The 21,477-nt window shown below is 41.7% G+C and overlaps 3 protein-coding genes across 39 annotated transcripts in view; 2 read left to right on the top strand and 1 right to left on the bottom strand.

Annotated features, from left to right (window-relative positions):
- Positions 1 to 6,261, bottom strand: part of SHC3 (SHC adaptor protein 3) — a 306,014-nt gene extending 299,753 nt beyond the window's left edge. For 2 of the 3 annotated variants that reach the window (XM_055091804.2, XM_024930043.4), the window contains exons 1-2: positions 6,139 to 6,261; positions 4,156 to 4,244 (exon numbers count right to left, since the gene is read on the bottom strand). The gene's annotated coding sequence lies outside the window, so the exon portion shown is untranslated. The remainder of the gene's footprint in view (positions 1 to 4,155; positions 4,245 to 6,138) is intronic. The other variant, XM_034967681.3, reaches the window with a different exon arrangement.
- Positions 6,262 to 6,400: 139 nt separating this feature from the next.
- CKS2 (CDC28 protein kinase regulatory subunit 2) lies at positions 6,401 to 11,901 on the top strand. The gene is made up of 3 exons (XM_003806319.6): positions 6,401 to 6,634; positions 10,368 to 10,495; positions 11,571 to 11,901. Exons 1-3 carry the CDS (start codon positions 6,576 to 6,578, stop codon positions 11,621 to 11,623), a joined length of 240 nt encoding a protein of 79 aa, XP_003806367.1. The 5' UTR covers positions 6,401 to 6,575; the 3' UTR covers positions 11,624 to 11,901.
- A 158-nt stretch (positions 11,902 to 12,059) lies between these two features.
- The window catches only part of SECISBP2 (SECIS binding protein 2), a 50,279-nt gene continuing 40,861 nt past the window's right edge, over positions 12,060 to 21,477 (top strand). For 16 of the 35 annotated variants that reach the window (XR_008619681.2, XR_008619680.2, XR_008619674.2 and 13 more), the window contains exons 1-4: positions 12,060 to 13,824; positions 14,868 to 15,013; positions 20,648 to 20,897; positions 21,118 to 21,259. Coding sequence is in view for 14 of the 35 variants with exons in the window: in XM_063594345.1 (XP_063450415.1) it covers positions 13,789 to 13,824; positions 14,868 to 15,013; positions 20,648 to 20,897; positions 21,118 to 21,259 (574 nt within the window). In the remaining 21 variants the exon portion in view is untranslated. Of the gene's footprint in view, positions 14,280 to 14,867; positions 15,014 to 20,647; positions 20,898 to 21,117; positions 21,260 to 21,477 lie in introns of those variants that run through there. The other 19 variants (XR_010109138.1, XR_010109136.1, XR_010109137.1 and 16 more) reach the window with 3 other exon arrangements.

The raw sequence follows: 21,477 nt of genomic DNA, 5'->3' as shown, positions 1-21,477 counted from the left end.
TCACTTCAGCCACATTCCACTGGCCAAAGCAAGTCATAAGACCAGACCAAGGGTGAAGAAATAGACTTCGCTTAGCTATGGAAAGAGTAGTCAAGTTGCTTTGCAAATGAGCATGCATACTAGGATAGGAAGTATTTGTGGCAATAATTTCAGTTTTACCCCAAGGAGGCATGCAGTACTTGAAGCATCTAATTTTGCTACTGCAGATGGTAACAGAAACAAAGTGACTGTAGCCAATAGTTCTGGTAATGGACTGCTAATCTCTTTCAACTTCCTAAATTTATCAGCAGCTGCAAAGATAAGTGCCTTAGCATGCACTAACTTCCCTCTTAGCCTCTCTCTACTAGCCACGTTAGTTTCTGAATTGGTAACGATAAACATTATTTGCATCTATGCTTTTTTAGACAACAGTAAAACTTTGCTTTCTTCCTATATATTTTGCATTGTTGTAGTGAATTTATTTTTATTCTTTTATCCAATACATTCTAAAGAGTAACCCATTTTCTTCTTGGATCCAGTAAGGCTTTTGAGATTGCCATTGTCAATCTATTCTTGCTGCTTTGTAGGTGATCTGCGATTTCTCCCTGGAAGCTTTTAAAATTTTCCTTTGTCTTTGATCTTCCTAAATTGCACTATAATCTTTCTGTGGTTATATATTTTTTATCTCTACTGTTCAGCACTCTATAAGCCCTTTCAATCTAAAGTATTTTATCTTTCTTTAAAACTAGGGAATTCACGGCCATTATTTGTACAAGTATTTCCTCCCTTCTATTTTTTCTCTCCCTTTGGGACTCTTCTTTAATGACAGTTGTCACCTCTACTTCTAGCCTCCATGTCTTTTTACTTCATATTTACCATCTCTTTATTCCTTCCTAATGCTTTCTGGGGCTGGTATTCAACATAATCTTCTAGTTCAATAATTAGCTCTTCATTTGTATCCACTGTGCATTCAGTTTACTTACTAAATTTTTTATTTCAGCTATTTAGTTTTCAATAATATTTCCATGTGACTTTTCCTTAAGACTGCAGTTACTAAGATCTTTTCAGCTCTTTTATATTTATAACTTATATTCATAGTTGTAAAAAAGTTTTGAATTAACTATAAAACTAAAAGGCTTTAAAGCATTTGATGAAATACAGTATATTTTTGATAAAAATTCAGCAAGCTAGGAATAAAAGAATTTTTAAAATGAGAAAGGGCATCTACAATTACAAAGCTGCAGCGAACATCACACTGTGATATTGTTTCTATTCTATTAGTCACATGTAGTTTATAGGTACAGAGGTCAGACATCCAAAATAGGTCTGACTAGGCTAAAATTATGTCAGCAGGACTGAGTTCCCTCTGGAGACTCTAGGGAAGAAATCTGTTTCTTTCTTTTTCCCAGCTTCAAAAAGCCACCTGCAGCACTTGCCTCGTGGTCACATTACTCTGACTTCTGTTTTTCTCCCAGCTCCTTTACAGACCCTCCTGTCTCCCTCCTCTAAGGCCCCCTGTGATAACATTTGACCACTCTGATAATCCAGGATAATCTCCCTATCTTAAAATCCTTAATCACATTTGTAAAGTCCCTTTTGCTGTGTAAGGTAACATTCACAGATATCAAAGATTAGGATATGAGCATTGCTGTGGTTTGAATGTGTCCCCCAAATTTCACGTGTTGGAAACTTAATCCCCAAATTTATATGTTTATGGTATTTGGAGGTGGGGCCTTTGGGAGGTAATTAAGATTAAAGTCATAAGGGTGGGGCTCCCATGACGGGACTGTGGCTTTATAAGAAGAGGAAGAGACACCTGAGCCGGCTGGCCCTTGCCCTCCCTCCATGGGATGCCCTCCACCATGTTATGATGCAGTAGAAGGCCTTCACCAGATGTTGCCCCTCTACCTTTGACTTCCCAGCCTCCAAAATGGTAAGAAATAAATTTCTTTTCTTTATAAATTACCCAGCCTGTGGTAGTCCTTTATACCAACATAAAATTGACTAAGACAGACATCTTTGGGGGCCATTTTTCTACCACATTCATCCTCCTACATTCACTTCCCACAACTTTCCTTTCCATGACTTTTACAATCTAAGCCAAACCTATTCAGCATTTTCTGTGTGTACCACACTTCCTCACACCTTTACAACTACCAATCCTTCCTTTGGAAAGGTGCTTGGCCCTCCTGGTTTTCTACCTGTGGAACTCTAAGAGACAGAACAGAATAGTGGGTAAGAGGCGTAACTCTGGAGTCAGACAGCTCGGGCTCAAATATGAGTCTGCCACTTACTAGGGATTTTTGGTAAATGGTTTTGTTTTGTTTTAACCTAGATCTAAATGCCAGATTGTAACAAATACAAGAAATAGAAAAACCAGGGAAACTGCACCACAAGGAAACAATTACACAGATCCAGAATGTGGAACGTTCCACAGGCAAAAATGACCTGGTTTGATGAACAGACGTTAAAAAAGGTGGCAGGGGTGTGTGTGGGGAGGGTGTCTATGTAGGTAGAGGTTGGGGGGTAGTTTAAAGAAGACTAAAAGAGACAATAACAAAATGTGGCCGGGTGCGGGGGCTCACGCCTGTAATCCCAGCACTTCGGGAGGCTGAGGCAGCCGGATCATCTGAGGCTGTGAGTTCAAGACCAGCCTGACCAATATGGAGAAACCCCATCTCTACTAAAAATACAAAATTAGCTGGGCATGGTGGAGGGCACCTGTAATCCCAGCTACTCGGGAAGCTAAGGCAGGAGAATTGCTTGAACACAGGAGGCAGAGGCTGCAGTGAGCAGAGATTGCGCCATTGCACTCCAGCCTGGGCAACAAGAGTGAAACTCCATCTCAAAAAAAAAAAAAAAAAAGAGACAATAACAAAATGCAAGATGTAGGCCCAAGTTTGAAAGCAGGGTTAAACAAACTAACTATAAAAAGCTTTGGTGAGGCAGTCAGGGAAATGTGAGTCTAAAACAGCTATCAAAGAGTATTAAGGACGTCTAAGCGTAAGTATGACGTGGTTATGCATTTTTTAAAAAATTTTCCTGAGATGCACACCATAAACACAGAGATACACTAAAAAGTTTTATTTAGGAGTGAATTGACATATCTGAGATCTCTTCAGTAATATTCTAGAAAAAAAAAGTTAGAGAGGAACAGATGAAACATGATTGGCAAACGGTAATTGCTGAAGCTAAATGACTGGAACAAGTTGAGTATCCCTTACCCAAAACACTTGGGACCAGAAGTGTTTCAGGGTTTTTTGGAATCTGGAATATTGGCATTTTGTTCACCAGTTCAGTATCTCTAATAGGAAAATCTGAAATCTGAAGTGCTCCAATGAGCATATCCTTTGAGCTCGTGTCAGTGTTGTTCAACGTTTTGGACTTTTGGAGCATTTCAGATTTTCAGATTAAAGATGCACAACCTGTACGTGGGAGTTGATTCTATTATTCCATGTGTTTGAACTTTTCACAATGCAGATGGTCCTTGACTTACAATGGTTCAACTTAAAACTTTTTTGACTAGTCAGGATGTAATCCCATTGTAAATTAAGGAGCATCTATACATTTATTTAAAAATATATCTCCCAGGAAGTTTTTTTTCCCCCAGGTTCTGCCAGAAAGTAATTTCCTTGTCCATTTTCCTTAACAGTTTATTCACATTTTTGCCATCATAGTAATTATACCTAATTATTTACTCTTATTATACTGTGCCTAAAATTTACTTCTTATTGTGTGCTTATGTGCAAGGAACTCTGCTATGTGCTAGGCACTGCGTGGCGAACAAGACAGACATGGCCTCTACACTAGCTTCACAGAGAGTTGTTTTTTTTTTTTTGAGACGGAGTCTCGCTCTGTCGCCCAGGCTGGAGTGCAGTGGCACAGTCTTGGCTCACTAACAAAGAGTACTTTATAGCGCAGATAGGGAGACAACCACCACCTAAGCAAACATGCAATTGCGACAGTGGGAGGGAAGCCCACTGGAGTCGGTGGCAAGGGCATAATGGGGAAATTGAAGAACTTTCTGTAGAGAAGTTGCTTAAGGAAGGCCTTTCAGAAGATGAAATGCTTAATCTGAGACCTGAAGGATTCTATCATGTATGAACGAATGTTTGTGTCTGCCCCTAGCCACCAAATCATGCGTGGAAATTCCAGGCCGGGTGCTGTGGCTCATACCTGTAATTCTGTTACAGGAAAGGGGTCCAATCCAGATCCCAAGGGAGAATTCTTGGATCTCGTGCAAGAAAGAATTCAGGGTGAGTCCACTGTGCAAAATGAAAGTAAGTTTATTAAGAAAGTAAAGGAATAAAAGGATGGCTACTCCATAGACAGAACAGCCGAGGGCTGCTGGTTGCCCATTTTTATAGTTATTTTTTGCTTATATGCTAAACGAGGGGTGTATTATTCATGCCTCCCCTTTTTAGACCATGTAGGGTAACTTCCTGATGTTGCCATGGCATTTCTAAACTGTCATGGCACTGGTGGGAGTGTAACAGTGAGGACCAAAGTCACTCTCTTCGCCATTTTGGTTTTGGTGGGTTTTGGCTGGCTCCTTTACTGCAACCTGTTTCATCAGCAAGGTCTTTATGACCTGTATTTTGTGCTGACCTCCCATTTCATCCTGTGACTTAGAATGCCTTAACTGTCTGGGAATGCAGCCCAGTAGGTTTTAGGCTCATCTTACCCAGCTCCTGTTTAAGATGAAGGTGCTCTGGTTCACTTGCCTCTGACAATCCCAGCACTTTGCGAGGCCAAGGCGGGCAGATCACTTGAGGTCAGGAGTTCGAGACCAGCCTGGCCAAAATGATGAAAACCCGTTTCTATTAAAAATACAAAAACTAGCTGGGCCTGTAATCCCAGCTGCTCTGGAGGCTGAAGCAGAATGGCTTGAACCTGGGAGGGGGAGGTCGCAGTGAGCCGAGATCACACCACTGCACTCCAGCCTGAGCAGCAGAGACTGTCTCCAAAAAAAAAAAAAAAGGGGGGGGGGGATTCCAAACACCCTCTTCCCCCAAGAAGTGATTGTATTAGGAAGTTAGGAGGTGGGGCCTTTGGGAGGTAATCAAGATTAGATGGTCATGAGGGTGGGGCCCTCACCATGGAGATTATAAATGTCCTTAGCCGGCCTGTCTCACTTGTTCAGAAACCGGAAAAGTCCGTGGTCTGCAGTGTGGAAAAGGGCACCCGGACCTCTCACTTCCAGCCTCTAGTCTGGAGACTTTGTCTAAGGCACCCCGTCTACATTACTTAGTCACAGCCACCCTGAACCCACTATCCTGTACTGCGCTGGAGCATTTCGCATAAAATGAAATTAATATAAAAATGACACGTGCTCGTTGTGGAAAAAATACCAAAAAGATCACTTTTAATTCTGTCATCTAAAAATAACCACCAGTTACATTTATAAATTTCTTCCAGTAACTTTTTTATATGAACATGTTTTTAAACTTGGGTCAATATTAAAAGACCAGAAGTTGTTAAACATCATTTTAAATCCCCTTATCCAGGAATTAGCATTGTTATTCTTGGCCGCTGCAGAATATTATTTTATTCCCTCAAGCTTTCCATGGCTTGGGTCTGCCCTGGTTTTGAACATTAGGTTAGGCTACAGAAAGCATCCTGGGTCTCTGGCCCATTTGTTTATTTCTTTGTGGAGACGGGGTCTGCCTCTGTTGCTCAGGGCTGTCTGGAACTCCTGGGCTCAAGCGACACTCCACCTCGGCCTCCCGAGTGGCTGGGACCACTGGCGCCCGCCGCCACCGCGCCTCTCTCTACGCGTGGCTCCGCAGGCTCCATTCTCCACACAGTCGTCTAGGGGGGCGCCAGGAGCCCCGCGACGGGCCAGGCCGGAAGCTCAGCAAGTGCACGAGGCGGCGGAACGGCCGGCTGCGCAAGGCAGCCCGGGACACAGCCACGCCGCGGCCGCCCGGCGCTCCCCCCACCCAGCCGACCACGAAGCCGCCCTCCCCCTCACACCGCAGAACCTTTCTGCCTTTTACTACTTTTCAAAGTGGACCTAGGCTCCTGGCTCGAGCCTGAGGGGATACAAGGGGTCACGAGGAGCGCCATCACCGTGCAAGGTCGACAGCTTCCGCTCAAAGCCCTGTGGCCCACGCTTCCGGCCTCGACCGACTACGTCATCACCAAACCCCGTGATACCTCACTCCACCTTCAGGTCCTCCGTCCCAACGGTTCCGTGTCCTGGAACTTTCCACGTTCCTGCGCACGCGCTCTGCGGCCCTTAACGTCCCGACTTCGCCCTCCTCTGGCCACGCCCCTGCCCGTTGAGGGTCCTGCCACCCCCGTGACGTACCTATCTTCCCTCGGGCAACCTCGCAACAGATCTCTGATTGGCTGACCCGGGAAGCGGACTTTGCGAGGCGGCGGCGACGATAGGCTGGCAGCCGGCGACTTCCGCAGAAGGTGATTGGTCGGCGCTGCTGTCCAATCGGCGGCGGGCTGTCGGATTCAAATCCGGATCGTTGGGACTGCGGTCGTTAGTCTCCGGCGAGTTGTTGCCTTGGTAGGACGTAGTTTTGTCTGCTGAGCCCGCTCTTCGCGCTCTCTCGTTTCATTTTCTGCAGCGCGCCAGCAGGATGGCCCACAAGCAGATCTACTACTCGGACAAGTACTTCGACGAACACTACGAGTACCGGTGGGCGCCTTTCTCAGACCCCGAGCCGGCTCCCTCAGCCGGGGCCCCCGCGGGCGGGGCGACCCAGGCATAGCAGGGTCGGGGGTGGGGGCCGGGGCCTGGGGGGCGGAGCCCGGGTCCGGAGGGCGAGGGCCGGGGTTTGGGGTCGCGGGCACCTGGCGCCCCGCGCAGTCGGACATAGTTGGGTGCCTAGCCGCGCCGGGCCGGTTGGGCCTTTGTTCGGTGTGCGCGGAGGGTGAGGGAAGAGTGCCCACCGGGCCGCATTTAGTACCTGGGTAGGAACCGGCGCAACTTGGGGGTCATGGGGTCTTCGGCGACGCGGAGTGACCATCCCGTCACTTTTTTCTCGGCCGTGGCCGAAGTAATTAGGCCGTTCAGTAGCTGGTCTCAGTTCCAGTTCTTTGAACCAGTCCAGGAAAACCCACCTGGTGCCGTCCTTTTTCCTTTAGCAACCGTGACACACACTTTCCCTGTCGCTGACGGGGTGATGCAGCTTTTACTAGTTTGTGGTTTAGAATGGTCAAATGGTCATTTTCATCTGTTAACACAGAGGAACACTTTTCTTTTTCTTGTTTTTGAAGTGAGTGGTATAAGAATAAGCTCTGGAGGCGACCCCCCGAAAAATGAGCTTGATGGGGATTCGAAAATGTTTACTGGGTATGGTGATTTGGGCCATTATAGGTTAGCCGCAGTCATACAATTGAGGGTATTATTAAAGGAGTTTCATTTTAAGGCCGATTAAGAACTTGAGTGGACTTTGGGCATTATTTTTTGCTGGTATACACTGGCCAAATTTTGGGCTTTGAGAAACTTTTGCGTTTGAGTCCTGAAGCACCGTACTAGAACATGGTGGCTGTAATCGATCAGTAAAATTTGTTGTCCTTACTGTATGCGGGACACTTCATTTAGGGCGTGGCTTCAGAAAACAGTCAACCCCTTTTTCTTACTAGGTAGCGACTAGAACGCTGCGTTCTGGGATACTACCAAGATTTAGGGGAGATAAAGCCCATGCCATCGTTGGCCAAATTGTGACCTTGTTTTCTGTCTGCTGCCTTTGTAGGTTAGATTTCTCCGAATGCTATTTAAGGAAGAAAGAACAAAACAGTGGGTGGTTTCTCTTTTTCTCCCCCTCCCTAGTAGCATGGAAGTCTGTTTTCACATGAGGACTACTGAATATTTCTATGGGTAGTAATAATTGCACCCTTTTGTATTCCTAGCTAGAAAAAGAGCATGTTTTTCTGGCTGTAGGTAAATTTCAAGTAGATTGTGTTAACCTTATAGTAATAACAAACTATACTCGTGTAATATGCTGGCAGTGTTCAATTATGCGATGTTAATCAAGAGCCCTATTGAGGATAGCCAATAATGAACACAATGTAAACCGTAATAATCTTACTAAAATCTAGAAAATTATTCTGAAACACATCTGGTGCCAAGTGTTTAGGATAAGGATTTAAGGGTCGGTACAAGTTTCTTTTAGGGTATAATATTGAAAATAAATGAAGCTATTTCTCAGACTTCTTTCTGATGGCAGTAGGTCGATTTTTTAGTTTTAATATACTCAAATGATTTGTGTGTGGTAATGTATAGAAGAAAGTTGACATATCTGAAGTGATTTATTTTAATCCAATAAAAATTAGAGCTGGTATTAATTGGCCAAGCCACTAACCTTTATGAAACAGGATAGTAATTTCCACACATAATTTTAAAGGGGAAACTAGTGATAATATAGCACTAAGGCATGAGTCTAGGGTGGTTTGTATTAATATGTAATGGTGCAGCATGCAATGTAAATTTCAAAGGCTAGTATTTATTTTTCCCAGTGTGCAGTTATCTGTATCTTTCTTTGATTTTTCTTAATTACAAACTTAATTTCCTAGTCCTTTTACGTGAGGGTCTTAATGTTTCTAAGGGCATAACAGTGGGTGCCCCCACCCCCACATCATGGAAGTCTGTTTTCACAAGAGAAAAACTTAATTTTTCTGGGCAGCCTTACAAATTAGTAATACTTGCACTATTTTGCATTTCAACTGAAATAAACGTTAGATTTTGGAAATAATTTTCCTTACATGTAGTTAGTTTGAAATCTCTGTGTGGCAAAAATACAGGTAGAATCCTCATATGGGGTTGATGCTACTTAAACATTTTTCCTTTATAAAGAAACCCTGATGGAAGAGAGCCTGTTTCCGTGTTTATGGAGAAGGGTGGTAACTTCTATCTAAATAACTTGTTGGTAGATTTATGTACTCTGTAAGTTTGATAGAAAAGGTACAAAAGCACTACATTTCTCTTTGAGAATAACCAACAAGATAGAACGTAGAAATAAGATAACAGATTATTTGAAGTTAGATGTTAAAGCAGCATTTCAAGAATGTGGGTGATAACTGGTAAGAATTACAAAGAATCACTATATAGTTCACTGGAATTGATGAAAACTCTACAAATTATGGTAGTAAGCTATGACTTGGTGGCCTTAAGGCAATCTAGCAACACAGTAGAATTTTTCTGAGGCTCACTTTGCCCTGCAAATAAATTGGTACTTAACCACAGACTAAAATTTAAGTTGATGACAGCTGGGTGCTTATAGCGGGTTAGGGATTCAGTTTACTGTGTCTCAGAAAGTGACCAGATTGCACCTCATTCATCCCCAGCCAGCTGACTCACAGACAGATATCTTATACTGGTTAAAAATTTGGGTTGGTGGTTATGGATGGTTCAGTATAAAACTGTTGCTACTACTGGAGGTGGTAAACATGGAGCTGAGAATTGTGACTTTCATAAAGTCCTTTTTATGGTAATTGAGTAAAAATTCTTAATTTGGGGAAAGAGATTTGTTTGGCAAATCTTTGATAGAATGCTTTGGGATACTGTTAATGATACAGATTTGTTTTCGAGAATCTCGTAAGGCTACAATTGTACATATTGATGGTTTAACTTTGAAGGTTATTCCATGCTTGCCTAAGAAACTGAACAAATGTAAGTTTTGGATATAGGTCAGTAAATTAACTGGAAAACGGTGAGGTTGCACACAATGTGTATGTACAGTTAGTGGTTTTCTGTTTTTAATTTTGAAGAAAGTACTTGAAGTATAAAGCAACTTCTGGAGCATACAAGGACTAGTAGCTATTACAAAGCTAGTGTTGAATAAGAGGAAACCCAAATTAACTGTAACTTAGACTTTTTCGTTACATAAAAGTCTAATAATCTGGGGCAGGGATAACAGCTTTACAGTCAGGGACTAGGCTGGGTCCTTACCTCTTGTTGCTTTACCGTTCTGAATTTACAGTTGCTTCTATGGTCCTAGATTCCTGCTCTGGCTCCCTGATCATATTAATGTGCATTCAACAAGAAGGAGAAAAAGAGTTCAGCATGTTCTTTCCCTTTGAGAACACTTTTCATAAGTTACACATTTTCTTATATCTTGTTGGCTTATGATTTGGAGGCTGGTAACCATATGTTCAACTTATATTTTGGGGTTCTCTTCCTGAAGAAGATTAAGGCAACTGGTAAGCATTCTGTGATAAGAGAAAAAGATTAATCCTACGGAAAATGCTTTCTGCTTTTGGATTGTGCACTCTTAGCTCCCTAATTTGAACATAGGCCATCATATCAGAATTAAAGGTAGTAGATTGCAGTTCTCAATATTAAAGCAACAGAGTTCCTTAAGGTACATGTATAAAGCGACAGTTGTAGAAAAGGCACTGGACTAACACTTGGCTGTATCTTGTAACAGGCATGTTATGTTACCCAGAGAACTTTCCAAACAAGTACCTAAAACTCATCTGATGTCTGAAGAGGAGTGGAGGAGACTTGGTGTCCAACAGAGTCTAGGCTGGGTTCATTACATGATTCATGAGCCAGGTAAGCTATGCTATGTTATAGTAAAGCAGTAATTGTTGAAATATTGGTGGTTATGGTTGTCAAAATTTTAAAAATATCATTGACATCAAATGATATCTGAAAGTAACTGTTCTGATAAGTTTTTTTTTTTTTTAATGACTAATTTCTTGACTCTGGAGAGAGTTCCAATTTTATGGTAAATAAAATACCACAGGAGTGAAAGTAACACATTATTCTACTTGGAAAATAATGTAAGAAGTAAAAAAAAAAAAAAAAGTATTTTAAAATCTGTATCATTGTTAACAGTATCCCAAAGCATTTTTATCATAAATATATCCTAAGACAAGTGTTTTTATCTATGTGTGGAGATTGATTTAATTTAAAGTGATTCTTCAGCCCTCTGAAAGGATATGTACCACATGAAGTTTAAATGAGGTAATAGCATATGAACTCAACTGTGCTTATGGGTACCTTATGCTATTATGTGGTATTAACCAAAAGTTTTTCAGGTGTTAAATAGTAAACTCTACTAAAACTTTGTGGGTTTTCTAGACTAAAACAGTGTGGATTAAATTCTATATTTGGATTATCAGTAAATCTAACAGCATTTATAATGCTTTGAACAAAATTTGAAGACATACTATAGAAGCTGAAGTAGGTGGAATTAAAACTATCTTCTACTCTGCTGTTAAAGAAAAGCATTGCATCGAAAACTCTAAAAGGACTCATCACTTTCTTGGGATTGAGATACATAATCCTATTAGAATTCAGTCCAGATAATACAAAAGCAACTGAAGAACTTAAGTGTAGATTTCTGTGCCCCACCTATTGAAACAGAATCTATGGGGATGAGCATTAGTATGAGATCCTGTAGGTGATTTGAAGGAGGTGTTTTTCCCTATAAAGAGGTAATCTTTTTACTTTTAATCTATTTACTGTAGACAGTAACTGTGAAAAAAAATTCATTTTGGATACCTCAAACCAATTAATAGTGGACTTAGTTTATTTTATTCTGGCTTAGTTGAGAATGCTTTTGAATTTCTGTTGAGTATATGAAAATCATATTAAAATGATTCAAAACATTTTCTTTCCACAGAACCACATATTCTTCTCTTTAGACGACCTCTTCCAAAAGATCAACAAAAATGAAGTTTATCTGGGGATCGTCAAATCTTTTTCAAATTTAATGTATATGTGTATATAAGGTAGTATTCAGTGAATACTTGAGAAATGTACAAATCTTTCATCCATACCTGTGCATGAGCTGTATTCTTCACAGCAACAGAGCTCAGTTAAATGCAACTGCAAGTAGGTTACTGTAAGATGTTTAAGATAAAAGTTCTTCCAGTCAGTTTTTCTCTTAAGTGCCTGTTTGAGTTTACTGAAACAGTTTACTTTTGTTCAATAAAGTTTGTATGTTGCATTTATCACTGTTTCAAGTTTTTGAGGTATATTTTCTTACAGTTAATTTGTGACTATTGAAATTTGTGACTATTGAAATTGATTTCAGTGTTATAGTTTTAGCTCTGAGGAACTTACCTTAAAGATGACGTTAAATGAGTTTAAAATAGCGTGGTATGATCTGGATACCATTTAATTCACTTAATGAAGAAATTAATTACCAGGGATATGTTTAAACTAAAGCCAAAGTAGATTTTACCTCTTGAATTCCTGGAGAATTGTCTAGAACAGGAAAGCCCAAATTAATACTATCTGGGCTACTTCACTGTCTGGCCACTGGTGGTCTTGGGAAAAACCTCTTAACTTTTTTATCCTCTTCTACATTTCCAGAGTAGGGATAATGTTTCCTATAAAGTATCATCACATTTTTAAAAGTTCAAAAACACTGTAAAACACCTTTGCCTTTTTAGCTGCTAGGAAAGTGTTTTGGAGTTATTCTAATTAATTGCTATGCTATAGAAACATCTTAAATGAGCAGCCAGCATACATCAGGTCCATTGGTTAACAAAGGGTGTCTTTACACATGAGGGCAATAAATTTTGAAGGTTGTGATTAGCAGCATCCTAAAATCTACTGCCACTACCATAGGATGTGTCCAGGGTAACCAACAGAAACATGACAAAATCAAGTAAACTTCATTACACTTCCGGGTAGACCCAATAGTGCTGAAAGGAAGGCGACAGCTACCCCTAAACTTCCAGCATAAATTCCTGCCAGACCAGACCCTAAGGATCACTTCTGCTAGAGGCTGTGTAGTGAACTGAGACCCACCAGGACAGAAATCTGAAAAAACTGGAGCTGCACCTGCCTTACTTGCTTGAAATACTTCGTATTCAATGGTAGAGTTAACGTCTGTGCAAGGGACAGAGGAAACCTACAATTTGCCTCAACCTAATCCCCATTCCTCAAATGGCCTATTTTGCTGACAATTTCTGTTCCTTAAATCCACTTGAACTTTCCTCCAAGCCTTTTGAGTGAGAGGAAAGTTCCTCCTCCATCTATTGAAATCCACTCTGCATTCTTCCCTGTACTTTTGGTCAACCTCCTATCCCTGCCGCACCTTATACATTTCTCACAGTATTTAACGAATTTGCTCTGTGTAGAACTTTTTTCTCGTGAAAATTATACTATTCCATCTCTCGACCATATCTTAGCACTTTTTTTAATTTTCGAAAGAAACCGAGCGATTTTTAAATTATTTTCTGTGGCTACTTCCAAACTTAAGGTTTCTGGAAATTTAGGATACCATCAAGAGTCTTGTAGGCTTTCCAGGTTTGTAGGACCTACAGGGTATGCAATTCCTGTAAGTCACCAATCTTGGGGAAATTTTAGGGAAATGCAGTGGCGGGGGTGAGAGTAATCTCGGCCTCCTCAGTTTCCTTATTAGTAAATCTCCTTTCTCCTCTTCAGGTGACTGCTCAAAGGTCACCTCAGCGAGAGGCCTTTCCAGACTACCCCATCCCGTCCTAACGCTAGACTCGTGAGGCCCAGGGGACAAAAGTAAATCACGGCCTAACTCTTGTTTATAGTCGCTACTGCCTTGGTGGAGACTATCTCCGATATCCCAGCACTAAAAGGCAGATCCGAGACTCCCGTAAGCTACGGTGAGTCCCCAGCCCAGAGGACTCCTGGGGGTCCGCATTTCCCGCAAGCTCCCCACTGCCTCCACGTGCTGCCCGCGCAGGTCCAGTGCCGCCGCCGCGTACTTCCGGCCGGAAGAAAGGGCGGACTCTGTCGCTTTGCTGTGACGCACTTCCTGGCGTCGCCTGCGGGGGCGGAAACGCTTTGTCTGTCAGGCAAGCCGACGGCCGGCTGCTGGCCTCCGTGACGCGGCCTCCTCCGCGCCTCGCGCCATGGCGTCGGAGGGGCCGCGGGAGCCCGAAAGCGAGGTAAGGGCCGACGGGGGCTCTCTCGGCAGCCTCAGTCCGTCCGCCTGCCTCGCACTGGGGGCTCGGCCGGGCGGTGACGGGGCTGGTCCAGCGGGCGTGGGTCGGATGCTGGTGACGGCACGGGAGCGCCCTACCGGGTGGCCGCGATCTTCGCGCCCCGCCTCGGGTCCGCCTTGGGGTGGCGGTCAGCGGCTACAGACCCCGCCCACAGTTAGCGCCGCGTCTGTGGTGCGATGTCACCCAGCGCAGTGACTGCGGCCCAGCTCCGCGCTCCCCGCAGTCGGGGCGGGGGGACTCTGGCGAGCTTCCCGCGCTCTTGGGAACGGATAGATTGTTTTAAAGGATCCTGCGTTTTTCTGAACGTCATTCTCCGCTCTACGTACTCAGCATTACCACTAGATGGAGCCCTGGCGATCGCGTGCATCATTTTTAGACCCATAAAATTCTCGGTGAAAGTAAATCTCTTACTACGTCACTAAAAACTAAAGAAAGAAGTCTTATTGAATTGAAATTTCAAAGGCTCGTGGTGATAATATTTTGTAGCAAAGCAAGGTTTGGTATTTCAATAAAGCAAGACTTAGTGGTTCATGAGTAAAATGCATATGCTTTTGTGTAACTTTTTCAAGAAAATGTAATGGAAATAAACGTCTGCAGTGTGTTTTGGGTGCTGTAGTTAAACAGTCCACGTGTATTTGACTGTAGTAGTTGTACTGTGTGCAGTTCTATTATTTCTACGTGAATCTGTGGTAAAAACACCCTTATTCCAAGATCTTAACTATATAATCTGTGTTAAATTTTATTTCCACTTGAATTCGTTGTCCTTATTTTTCACTTTTAATGTTTGAACTACTGCCTTTTCTAACAAAAAAAAGCATTGGGGAGAAATCGTTAGCAAGCAGGTTCTTGTCTTTACGAGGCAGAAGTTTTTAAACAACATCGGGAACATTTCTGGGGCTATTAGGAACACCTCTTGGGTCTTTTTGTTTGTTTATATTTGCTTGATCTCTGAATGTTTGTGGCCAAAACCTCATATTTTTCCTCAGGGCATCAAGTTATCAGCAGATGTCAAACCATTTGTCCCCAGATTTGCCGGGCTCAATGTGGCATGGTTAGAGTCCTCAGAAGCATGTGTCTTCCCCAGCTCTGCAGCCACATACTATCCGTTTGTTCAGGAACCACCAGTGACAGAGTATGTATCTTTCTAAAAGTCTTACCTAGGGGCTTACATTTTGGATTTAATGGTGATTAGACTTTCAAATACTCGGCAGTTACTGCACTAAAGTTCTGCAGATGATAAGAGAATGCTCTTCAACCAAGAAGAGTCTGAGCCAGTAGCACAACTTAACTGTATCCTGTGCCAAAAACAGAAGCTTTAACTGCCCTTTTTTTCCTTCATACTCATTGTTATTTTCGGCAAAGAAATAGTAGAGACTGCATTGCATTTGTTAATAAGAAATGCAGTTTCAGGCCAGGCGCTGTGGCTCACGCCTGTAATCCCAGCACTTTGGGAGGCCGAGGCGGGTGGATCACCTGAGGTCAGGAGTTCAAGACCAGTCTGACCAACATGGTGAAACCCCGTCTCCACAAAAATACAAAAATTAATCAGGTATGGTGGCGGACACCTGTAATCCCAGGTATTCGGGAGACTGGGGCAGGAGAATCCTTTGAACCTGGGAGGCAGAGGTTGCAGTGGGCCAAGATAGCACCACTACACTCAAGCCTGGCTGACAGAGTGAGACTCTGTCTCAAAAAAAAAAAAAAAAAAAAAAAATCCCGTTTCAAGGTTCATTTGTTCATATGGTTTAAAAATATATCATATATTTAATGGGAGATGAAATGTGGAGGGAAGGGCAAAGAAAGGACCAAATAAACGTACTCCTCCTTTTTAAGGTTAACATTTTAAAATCTTGTTGAGCGAAGGGGAGGGGACTAGCAACCATAGCTGCCTCTGTGTGGATAATTTTTTGGAAATTGTTGACTTTTGCTTTCCACCATTTTACTTTATATCTGTTATATGGAGATGAATTTTACACATTTCAGGCTTAAGTTCTTCTAAATTTGAGTTGAAAGAAGGCTTACATTTTTCCTTACATTTTCTTTTTCCTTCTCAGGATTCATTCTCTAGGTTTACAAAATGGCTTCCTCTTGCAGCTGAATTTAGATAAAAAAAGTATTAATCTTTCACATAATTGTGTAGATTTATTTGTAGATCTGTTTTTAAGATTTGCATCAGGTGTAGTTCTAATCTAAGAATCCTAATGCTTTTTTCTTCTTTGATATGATTCTAACTTGTTTCCTTTTATTTGTGCCTGCATGATGTAATTGAAAATAGTTTGTACTGTATATAAATTCTAGAATTATATTTGCAAGAATGAGAATTGTAATGAATAAGAAAATGATTGAGTTGTCTTTTGTGTTTAGGAAATACTGAAAGTTGTATTTTTTTGACGAAAGTTGAAACACTACCTTTATATGCTGGAATTTGGTCTTTGGTAGGAATACCCTATTTTTCCACTGTATTTCATCCACTGTAAAGGGGAGTTTGGCATGGGTCTCACTTGAGTTGTTCCCTACCTTGAGTGTCTCACATAACAAAATACAAAAATATATCTCAGTGACAAGAACTCAAAGCCATCTGCTAGGTGGTATTTAGTTACTCAAAATAGTGGTGGAAAACATTCACATGGCTAAAGGAACATTTTGGCAGTAACATGAGTGGAGACTAATCAGAGACTCAAGAATGGGCAGTGCTGAATTTAAAAATTAGTTTTCTTGGCCGGGTGTGGTGGCTCATGCCTGTAATCCCAGCACTTTGGGAGGCCAAGGCGGGTGGATCACAAGGTCAGGAGTTCAAGACGAGCCTGACCAACATGGTGAAACCCCATCTCTACTACAGAAATACAAAAATTAGCCGGGTGTGGTGGCAGGTGCCTGTAATCCCAGTTACTCGGGAGGCTGAGGTAGAGAATTGCTTGAACCCAGGAGGTGGAGGTTGTAGTGAGCCGAGACTGCGCCACTGCACTTCAGCCTGGGCAACAGAACAAGACTCTCTCTCTCAAAAAAAAAAAAATAGTTTTCTTAACTCTTCTTTTTTAGCTTTGGTTTATGACCAAGGAAAAGTATTCACGCCTGGCAAGAAAACAAGGATAAGGAAGGCATTAAATTGAAGAGGAAGAGTTAGAAAGGAAAATAGCCTTTAAAGTGGGGATGAAATAATGAGACTTAACATGGTTGAGAATTGATTATCTGAGCAATTCTAATATAGATTAAAAATTGCATTGCCATAGTCAGATTACATGTAAATGGAGATCTCTTGCTGCTGTGACAAAAGGAATGGAAGTTTCTGAAACAACTATTTCCTCTTTCTTACTTGTTCAACTACATAGCATCCTAAGTCAACTTTGTATGTCCCCTTCCCTCATCTTTCCTTAAAGAAGGTATAGTAACCTTTTACAGAATCTGTCCTCCTCCAGTACCTTTCACAGTGCACTCAAAGATGCTCATTTATTCATTTGGAATTAATTATTGAAAGTCTTCCATAGTTTTGAAGTGATGGAGATGAAAATGAACATACCAGACTCTTCCATATTTATGTTATAGGACAAGACAAAGAAATTAGAAGTAGTCTGATAGATAACATTTGCCATGTTTGGAAAATACTGATTATTTACTGATGTAATGAACAAATTTGCCTATGCAAACAAAATAAGTTTCTTCCAAGTAATGTCCATTGTCATGTTACATCCTTTGTGAAAAGTCCTGTGCAACCTGTGTATGAGGATGTGTGCCTTTTGTTTGGGTATTATTGTATACTTCCACTTCTTTCATAGTTACTGCAATCCATGAGGTGGCAGGCAGATGTAATGTTATTTTTGCACATGGGAAACTGAAGCTAGAAATGTTTGTTCATGCTAATTCAAATAGGTAGCAGCAGAACCAGAATTAACGTGCTATTCTCCAAAATTGCTGCTGCTATTGACAAGAGGTAGTTGAGCATTTTCACCATCTGTCAATATACTGTGAAAATTTTAGTACCAATTGATGCTTTTGAGTTAAAGCAGATCAGCTATGAGAAGAACTAGTGGTATACAACATTGTACAGCTGAGCACGTGGCTCGGTGGGTGGAGGAGAAACTGCATCCCCTTTGGGTCGTTGCCTGACTGAAGGGACCATGTGCATGATATGTTTGGGAGATAGTAGAGGAATAAAGTGATAATTTTGGGGGGAAGCTGTCAGTAGATTGGAAGCCTGCATAGTACAGCTGAAAAGTTTTAGGTTTGCTGGGTAGGCAATAGGGAACTTTTGGTAGTGTCTTAAATGGGGTCATTGTAATCACTCCTAAATTTTGGAAAGATTTTTAAAGAAGAGGGGCTTGAGGGCTTTGACCAGGTTCTAGGCACTGGAAGTAGTAAAGAAACTACATGAGAGAACTGTTGAAATAAAAAAGAGCCCCATGATTGTCCGTACAGGTTTTGGTGGGAAAGATGTTACAAAAATATTCGGTTGAATACATGGAAATAATTGTAGGATCATACATGAGAACAGAAGTTGTAAATGGGGCTGTTTTGGGGAATGGATGTTAAATTTGGGATTTATACGTGCTGAATTGGGAAAAAGTGAAATAGTAAGTGGAAATGACCTGAAAGTTGGAGATGGAGGCCTGGACTAGGGAAGGTGCTGGATTGTTTATATTTATGTCAAGTCCTAAGCAGAAAGATAAGAGGTTCTGACCCAGAATGTGTCAGATGGGTGAGATAAGGAGGGTGTAGAGGAGACTGCACTAGAGAAAGAGACAGAGATAGAGCCTTGGAGGGCAGGTGAGAGCCAGGCGAGCAAAGTCCAGGCCAGGGAGCTTTTCAAGTCATGTGATGGTCAAGCCAGACCCAACGGGTGCCTGGAGGGAGAGGCAAGAAGGAGGTCCTGGGAGACCTGGAAGCCGTTGGTGGGAAAGGGGCAAAGGGAAGTGGAGCCAGGAGACCAGCAGGTATTGCAGAAGTACTCAGACAGTTTGATTTTAGTATGGATGGGGTAGCTTAGGACAGTGAATGAGAAACAGGTGTGTTACTGTGGGTTTAGGGTCATCTGGGCCACTCCTGGCATCTGGAATTTCCCAGACATGCCATTTGAAGCCACGCCAGATGCTGTGAGTTACTGCTTTGATGTTTTGTATTTTGTGTTGTTTTCTGCATGTAATTGTGTTTGCACTGGATGGAAATGGAAAATACCAACTTTCCAGAGGAGGAAGGACCAGTGAGGGGACAGAAACCCAAATTACTTATCCAGAATAGAAAACTGGATTGTGATTGAGCTAGGACCCCAACCAAGGTCTCCTGACTCCTGGATGAAAATTTCCTGGATGACAGCAGCCGTCAAAACCAATGGAACCTGTCCCTGCTTTCCTTTTTAGCTACATTTCATTTGTCTGTTCGTTTATCTATTTACTGGACTTGGGACAGTCTTTTTCACATTTTTTTTTCTGTCAACTCATCTTCTTTTATGAAGAACAGATTATCCACCTTCAGTGACACTTGCCCCCCACTAGCTTTTCTCAACTACAAACAAAATACAGCACAGAATTCACAGGAACATGTAGGCAGTGGGATGAAGCTTTGAGCCTCTTTTCTACAAAGAGCTAGTCCTCAGTGCTGTATGTTTGGAGCAGTGCTAGGCCAGTTGTTTTGTTGGACAGACAAAGGTCAGTAAAAAGGGGTTTATTTGATTTTTAATTAGGAATATTTCATGTTAAAGTTACTTACCTGTAAGTAAAAGATCTTAGAAAATCTAAGTTAACGTATCATGAAATAGTAAACAGTGAGATGAGGGAATATATGATTAAGTCCTGGATAGAAGTGAAAGCAGTAAACGTTATTATATTATAGGTAGAGCCTGTAGTCTCCCTTTCTTATTCAGTGTAGTCTGTTACTTGCAGCGCATTAGAAATATGATTTCTAGTAAGCAGTGCTTATGCTCATATCTCCTGACAGCGTAGCAGTTTGAAGGTCTTAAAGGGTGTGTCATGACTAGGTTTGGATTTTTCTGCCTTTCAGTGTACTAGTACATTTTGAAATAGCTCCGGAAATTAACAGAAACATTTGCTGGAAGGAGGAGGTTACTATTTGTATTTTAAATCAGTTGCTTAGCGTTTTGTCATTGTATCAGCTTTCATGGGAAAAAGGTTGAAACCTGTAGCCTTGTATCAAATTGGCTAAAAAAGAAAAATTAGTGTTAAATTATATTTTGGTTTAGTCTAGCAGCTTGGGATAAATTGAGGCAATAGCAACCTTCAAAGCTGGTGTCCATCTGTTAGTAAAGTGTGTAGTTAACATCCACGGTGCCGTGCAGTGTCTGCTTTGCGCTCTGGCCCTGTTAGTCAGCAAAGCGCAGGATGTCATGGTGGGCTTGGAGCAGGGAAGGGCTGGAGAAAACCATTTGCAGGAGCCCTGGTGGAGGCATTGCAGGCTGTTGGGTCTCCCCCCAGCAGAGAGAATGGTCTTTAGGGGCATTTTGGCCAGGGTTGCTGGGAGAGGCTTTCCCAAATACTTGGTAGCAGTTGGGTGAAAAGCTGCTGGAGCATCTTCTGGCTCTGTTGATGTTTCTTACGGACTTCCAGCTCATTAGTGAAAAAATAGAGTCAACATCTTTCTTTGCAGGGTGAGAAAGAAACACTCAGAGATTTTATTTGGCTTTTAATTAGGGATTATTCCAGTGCTAGAGTGAATGGTCTCAGAAATATTAAATGTTCAGTTTGAATTAGTTTATTACAGAAAAGCTTCTTGGTTTGCAGTATGAAATCTGCAACTAAAGTTTACACTTTTTACTTAGGCAGAAAATATATACTGAAGACATGGCCTTTGGAGCTTCAACTTTTCCACCTCAGTATTTATCTTCTGAGATAACTCTTCATCCATATGCCTATTCTCCTTATACCCTTGACTCCACACAGAATGTTTACTCAGTGCCTGGCTCCCAGTATCTTTATAACCAACCCAGTTGTTACCGAGGTTTTCAAACAGTGAAGCATCGAAATGAGAACACGTGCCCTCTCCCACAAGAAATGAAAGCTCTGTTTAAGGTGAGTAGTGATGTTGTTTTGTTGTGTCCTTTAGTTGGTTGTTTTAATGTTTAAAATGTAAAGAAATGGTAAATTTGTACATCATATTTAAGTATCATGTATTTTTTTGTATTTAACCTTTTAAAAAATGATTGAATTGTGAATACTTAATATTTTGCTGCCTTAAACCTTTTTTATCGTGGTGGTTTTATTTCATGTTGCTTTTTAATCTTTCCTGCAGAAGAAAACCTATGATGAGAAAAAAACGTATGATCAGCAAAAGTTTGACAGTGAAAGGGCTGATGGAACTATATCATCTGAGATAAAATCAGCTAGAGGTTCACATCATTTGTCCATTTACGCTGAGAATAGTTTGAAATCAGGTAAAAATAACCAACAATGTAGTATAATGCGAGCCTACTCCTTGTGCCCCAGAAACATTCCTGCTGTGTATACAGCTGTTTCTATGGGCTTGTTCATTGTGACTACTCCAAGAAATGAGACCTGGGTCTGACACAGCTTAGGGCATCAGACTTCCTGAGCAATTCTGGAGGTATTTCTTCCCAGGGATGGGATTATTATTTGGTACCTGTTGCATTGT

This window comes from Pan paniscus, chromosome 11 (assembly GCF_029289425.2).
Source record: "Pan paniscus chromosome 11, NHGRI_mPanPan1-v2.0_pri, whole genome shotgun sequence".
Taxonomy (NCBI): Eukaryota; Metazoa; Chordata; class Mammalia; order Primates; family Hominidae; genus Pan; species Pan paniscus.
The sequence above is the reverse complement of the archived record's forward strand: the minus strand, read 5'-3'. Positions and strand labels throughout refer to the sequence as shown.

Coding starts and splice junctions, on each gene's coding strand:
- CKS2 (XM_003806319.6), top strand. CDS start 6,576: ATGGCCCACAAGCAGATCTACTACTCGGACAAGTACTTCGACGAACAC. Junction 6,635..10,367: donor GACGAACACTACGAGTACCG/GTGGGCGCCTTT, acceptor ATCTTGTAACAG/GCATGTTATGTTACCCAGAG. Junction 10,496..11,570: donor TTACATGATTCATGAGCCAG/GTAAGCTATGCT, acceptor TTCTTTCCACAG/AACCACATATTCTTCTCTTT.